The sequence below is a fragment of the Lepus europaeus genome, chromosome 1, assembly GCF_033115175.1.
Source record: "Lepus europaeus isolate LE1 chromosome 1, mLepTim1.pri, whole genome shotgun sequence".
NCBI lineage: Eukaryota > Metazoa > Chordata > Mammalia > Lagomorpha > Leporidae > Lepus > Lepus europaeus.
In genome coordinates this window covers 107,628,503-107,634,502 of record NC_084827.1, presented here as the reverse complement: position 1 = coordinate 107,634,502, position 6,000 = coordinate 107,628,503, and the positions used below count along the sequence as shown (strand labels likewise).

The 6,000-nt window shown below is 44.2% G+C and overlaps 1 protein-coding gene across 5 annotated transcripts in view; it reads left to right on the top strand.

Annotated features, from left to right (window-relative positions):
- The first annotated feature begins 792 nt into the window (after window positions 1-792).
- SLC38A11 (solute carrier family 38 member 11) overlaps window positions 793-6,000 on the top strand; it is a 56,843-nt gene continuing 51,635 nt past the window's right edge. For 2 of the 5 annotated variants that reach the window (XR_009866698.1, XM_062200022.1), the window contains exons 1-3: window positions 902-1,183; window positions 1,666-1,780; window positions 3,881-3,955. Coding sequence is in view for 4 of the 5 variants with exons in the window: in XM_062200022.1 (XP_062056006.1) it covers window positions 1,145-1,183; window positions 1,666-1,780; window positions 3,881-3,955 (229 nt within the window). In the remaining variant the exon portion in view is untranslated. Of the gene's footprint in view, window positions 846-888; window positions 1,184-1,665; window positions 1,781-3,880; window positions 3,956-6,000 lie in introns of those variants that run through there. The other 3 variants (XM_062200028.1, XM_062200032.1, XM_062200026.1) reach the window with 3 other exon arrangements.

Sequence of the window (6,000 nt, the reverse complement as noted above, 5' to 3'; positions counted from 1 at the left end):
TTGGAAGTGGAGCAGCCGGGTCTCAAACCGTTGCCCATATGGGATGCCGGCACCTCAGGCCAGGGCGTTAACTCGCTGCGCCCCAGTCCCGGCCCCAATTTTCACAATTTAAAGAAAATACAATAAAAGGTTAACATTAATTTGATAGTAGAGCGTTATGTGGTAATTATTTTGTAACTCTCCAATTTTTCCATGTTTTAAAAGAAATGCCAATGAAAAAGAACCTATTGATCAGCGGGTAAGTACCGCGGTCACATCACCACTCTCATTGACCCTGAAACTATTTCACCTGTACTTTCTCTCTGAGTTCACCCTGGACCTCAGTTTTCCTGACCGCAGTCTAAGGGAGCAGATGACTGTTTCACAGTCTTCGCATCCTCGGGGGCTTTCCATTTCCCAGCCCCTCACATCCGTCTTCTCCCTTCCAACACTGATGACCCGAATCCAACAACTACCCAACTCTGAAACGTTACCAGGAAACTTTGACCGAAGCATGCTCCGTAACCAAATTTGCTAAAATCCCAGGGAGATTATTTGAGGGTCTTATTCTGTTTATTCTCTTACGACTCCTCCAATTTCCGTGTAACAGAAAAGCCCTAACTTCTCGCTGGTCATCTCTGCCACGGCAAAACTGTAAGAGGAAGGATGCGCTATTAGGGCAGATGCGCCAAGGGGCTCCCGCGTTCTTCCTTGGGCTCTGACCCGGGCAAAGAGCAGCCAGCTTAGCAGTGCGCTGCAGCGAGGCCCTCCTAACTCTGAACAGCTTGGACAGCGCGCTGTGGATGGAACAAGTTGTACTTGGCAGCTTCGGAAACCATCGCTCTCCCTGTTCTGGGGGAAGGGAAGTGGGGGCGGGGGTAAAAAAAAGGAGAGGGAGGGCTGCCCAGGTCGGCATCCGGAGGAGAGTGCATCTGGCTGGGCAGACTCTGGGTGGGCAGGAGCCCTGGGCTTCGACAGCTCAGTGATCCCCCGGCTGCAGCCTGTGCAGCCCAGGGAGGGGTCGGGGGGCTGCGGGAGGAACCCGGTCCCGCCAACTCCCGGGCCGCAGGCGTTCAGCGCGGGCGAGGGGGTGGCGGAGGCTGCCCAGGCAGAGCTGGGCGCGCAGCCCCAGAAACTTCCACCTGCCCCGGAACGCCACGCAGCCATGGGCTACCAGGGGCAGCAGCCCGTCATCCTGCCGCAGGTAAAACGCCACGGGGGCGTCTCTGAGGCCCGTTCCTCGCTGGTATTCCTCCCCTTGGCGAAGAGCTCAGGAGCTCAGCTGTCTTCACCCGGCGTCTGGGTTTAGCACCGCGGAAGGTTCCCCGGGAGGGAAGAAAGTTTTGCCTTGATTTTTTTTTTTTAATTGGCAGGCACTTTTCACTATAACTTCTTTAATTTCACTAAATCACATCGTCGACTTCCCTAACAGATCCTGTGTCTGGGGCTCCATGCAGTAGTTGAGCGAGTGTAATGTGGCCATTCTAGGACAGAGTTTGCTTCGAAAGTTCTGTTGAACTAAGAGCTGTTACTGCTGTTTTTTGCTATTTTCTTCCTCCTAATTCTATTACCTTATTGAGAATACTTATTGCTACAAATAGCGTGTTGGTATCCGGAGTTGTCTGACATTTTCTAACTTTTGATTGAGTAATGTCTGTTCAATCTCCCTTTCATCTATTAAAATAGGGAGATGTAGATGATAGAGAAACCCTGGTTTCCAATCAGGAGAACAAAGGGAAAACCTACCAGTCTGCTGCTGTTTTCAATGTTGTCAACTCCATTATAGGATCCGGTATAATAGGTGAGTGTTTTGCTTTTAATTTAAAGTGAATACTCCAAATTTAGAATAAATGTGCAGCTTGCATTCATTATGTTTAAGGAAAAAAATGGTAGTGAGGATGTTGGTAGCTTTCTCCCTGAGCGGCTGTCATTTCCCCTCTAGTTATAGCATACCTCTACCTCTTACGGTGAAGAGGGGGTTGTGCCTCACACGGCACAGCTGGGAGCATTCATCACATAGATAGATTAAGGTGGAGCTGCACCTGGGAGATGCTGAGTTTTTTTTTTAGGCTGTGTGTTAATTGATAATGTTACTTAATTTTGTATTTTTCTTTTTGCCAAAGTGTCCACCGTTACTTGAAATACATTAATAGGGCCTTATGGAAGTATAAGACCTCCAGATATTTGTAAATATTGCAGGTACAAAAGTTGAATGCAAAATTTATCAGTCTTGTGAAAAATTAAGTGCATACAGCATTTCCTTCCCTATTCGTACGATGCTGAATTAGCCATTACAAACTTACTGTGACACACTAAATTTAAATAGCATTGATACAATAACACTGGTGTGATTGAAAATACATATGATTGTTTAAACAAAGGAGCTGAACATTCAGAAGGAAAAAGAAATGAACAGTTCGAGTTTTTCCTATGTATTAGAAACAATGGAAAAATTGTGAAAAAAAGAATTAAAAGTGCATTGCATGACAGTAATAAAACCAAGTATTTTTCAGTTTTTTTCTTTTTTTACTATTTGAGAACATTCACTTTTTAAAAAGGCAGGGACAAAGCAAAATCCTGCAAACTACAAGACTCATTGAGAAATAACATTTTATTACAAAGTCCTGACATTTTAGTCTCAGTCATCACCCACTTAGAAATGGACCGCTGAGTTCCCTTTCACCAACTGATGTGCTGCTGGACTTTGAGTTTTTCCATATGTAGACCTTAGTTTTCAATGATGAATAAAATGATGGGTCTTGAGGTGAAGTAGAAGCAAGGGGGAGGGGGAGGTGCGGGGCCTTGTTGCAGTAGGCTGATCCTCTGCCTGCAGGGATGGCATCCCATATGGGCGCTGGTTCTAGTCCCGGCTGCTCCTCTTCTGATCCAGTTCTCCGCTATGGCCTGAGAAGCAGTAGAAGATGGTCCCCTGCACCCACATGGGAGACCAGAAGACGCTCCTGGCTTCAGATCAGCTCAGCTCTGGCCATTGCGGCCATTTCGGGGGTGAACCAATGAAGGAAGACCTTTCTTTCTGTCTCTCCCTCTCACTGTCTGTAACTCTACCTGTCAAATAAATAAATAAAATCTTAAAAAAAAAAAAAAATTGGGGGCTGGCGCCATGGTTCATTTGGTTAATCCTCTGCCTGCGGCGCCGGCATCCCATATGGGCGCTGGGTTCTAGTCCCGGCTGCTCCTCTTTCCGTCCGGCTCTCTGCTGTGGCCCAGGAGGGCAGTGGAGGATGGCCCAAGTGCTTGGGCCCTGCACCCGCATGGGAGATCAGGAAGAGGCACCCAGCTCCTGGCTTCGGATCTCGGTGCAGCGCCGGCCGTAGCGGCCATTTAGCGGGTGAACCATCGGAAGGAAGACCTTTCTCTCTCTCTCTCTCTCTCTCTCTCTCTCTCTCTCTCACTGTCTGTAACTCTACCTGTCAAAATAAAAAATAATTTAAAAAAAGGAAGTGGAGGCAAAGATTTGTTGTGCTCAGCTCCACCTGGCAGTGTTCTAGAGCCAATTCCCAGGACCCTCCCATGCTCCTGAATTTCTCCTCTGCTTTTCTGTCAGCACATAAGGAAGAGCTGGGACACATCTGCTCTCTACACGTTCTGGAAACATTTCTGTGAACTGGTGTCTACTTTTCATTTGCTGCTTTTGAATTCTTGTTCCATCACTCCCTCACTTTGCTCTCCTGACATGTCACTGTATGAATAACTTTATATGCTGAAATACATATCAATATGCTAACCTTTTAACATTGTGTTATGTGTTGCTTGTAACTCTGCCATGTAAATATGTAGATTTACATAACCTGTTACATACATAACTTGGGAAGAAATTACTGTATTTTGATATGTTACTAATGTGAGGAATGGGGAATTTTATGTTTTTTTTTTTTTCCAGGACTGCCTTATTCAATGAAGCAAGCTGGGTTTCCTTTGGGAATACTGCTTTTATTCTGGGTTTCATATGTTACAGGTAAAATACTATATGATTACTTATTTCTGTGATTTCAATTGTATCATGACTACTTACACTCCGCAATAGAATTTCCAAGTTAATTAAAAAGTGCATCAAAGAAACCTAAAGAATTTAAGCATTTATGTCTGAGGAGATTTACTTCTTTTACTAATCCTTTAAACAGATTAGAAGAGTTGAAGAGCATCATATGTTACCAAGACTAAATCCTTTTCATGCGCCTTTATACTTTATGCAGAAAGTGGTAAATGGGAGAGTCACAGCAAGGGTTGATTAAGGCTAAATGAAGAGTGTGCTGTGATAGTACAGGTGGCAGGGCTTTGTGAGCAGGTGCATGTGAATGAGCAAACTTTTTCAGCCGTGTTTGTGCAGGTGGAGCTGAAAAATCCTGCTGCTCAACCAGCAGGTTTCACCCCTCCCCACCTGGCCCCCTGCCTGCCCACGCTCCCAGCCTGCCACTGTCTTTCTGTGCAGCCATAAGGTGCTTGTATTTCATGTCTTCTCTTCTGCTCCCCACTTTTCATGGTACATGTTCATTTATGCCCATGTTTTGCCACTCCCTTATCTAAATGCAGCTTTTTAATCTCACAGTGATTTCTTTTCCTGCAGTCCTCATCCTTGCCCTGTTACCCTACCAGCTCACGTTAAGCCTAATGCAGCATCTTTCTTCTACCTTGGGATCACCAAAGAACAGGCAGTGATCATAAGTAGACACCATCTACAGTGTTGCCGCTGTGGTGACCACTGTCTGTGATCACATAGATACCTGTACAGCCCAGCACAAAACACAATAGCTGTCCCTCCTCTGGAGGGATTGGTGGGTTAGGATGCTCCCTCCCCTGGTTCAAGGACTTGGACCATATTCCACTACTTTCCCAAGCCATAGCAGAGAGCTGGATCGAAAGAGGAGCACCTGGGACTGGAACTGGCACCCATATGGGATGCCAGCACTGCAGGTGGTGGCTTTACTCTGCCACAGTGCTGGCCCCTTCTTTTGCACTTTAAAAAAGATTTATTTATTTATTTATTTATTTATTTATTTATATGAAAGGCAGAGTGACAGAGAAAGAGAAAATGAGACCTCCCATCAGCTGGTTCACTCTCCAAATAGCCCCAAATAGCTCCAGGCTGAAGCCAGGAGCTAGGAACTCCATCTTGGTCTCCCATATTGGTGGCAAGGATACAAACATTTGGACCATCATCTGCTGCCTTCCCCAGTGCATTGGTAAGGAGCTGTATCAGAGTAGTGAAGACCTGAACTGACACTCTAATATGGGATGTGAGTGTCTCTAGCAGTGGCTTAACCAGCTGTACTGCAATGCTGGCCCCTCTTTTATCTTTGTAAGGCCTCTGATGAGATATGTTCATTTCAACAGATAGTTTTGTTTTAAAAGTGCTGTTTTCATGTTTGTGAACTGTTTAAGAATGAGAAAGATTTATTAATATTTGCAACATAATTTTTAAATTTGCTTTATGATTTTTGTATTAATGATTAAAATAAAATTTTTCTTTTAAAAATGAGGATTTAAAAGAAAACTCCCCTGTTAAAGAACATCATTTGATTCACAGATTATTTAATAATTTACATACAGTATATTTAAGGGAAGATAAAAAGATTATAATGATTGATATTTGAGACCCATATTTCTTAACCAGATGAAAACATTCATAATTAGTATTGACTAAATTAATATCAAATTATTAAATTTAAGTGCAATACATTTGGAATTATTACAAAATACAAATAACCAGTTTTTCACTAAACCCTCCCAACACCTGTGGAGCTGGTTGCCTCCTCTCGCTCACACCTCTGTGGTCCTCTTCCTTAGTCAGTAAGTTACAACTTGGCTGTCCTGCCACCAGCATCTGTGTATTTTCTTATCAGTCTGTCATGCTTCTGTAAGAGTTGTTATCCTGTGACTCCTCCAATCAAAACATCCCAACACTCTTTAATGAGCGCAACAACTACAACAAAATCATTGCATCCAAATTCCTTCCTAGTTTGGCCATCTTCTGCATTTTAGTCTCATTCCCAATTGCTCGTA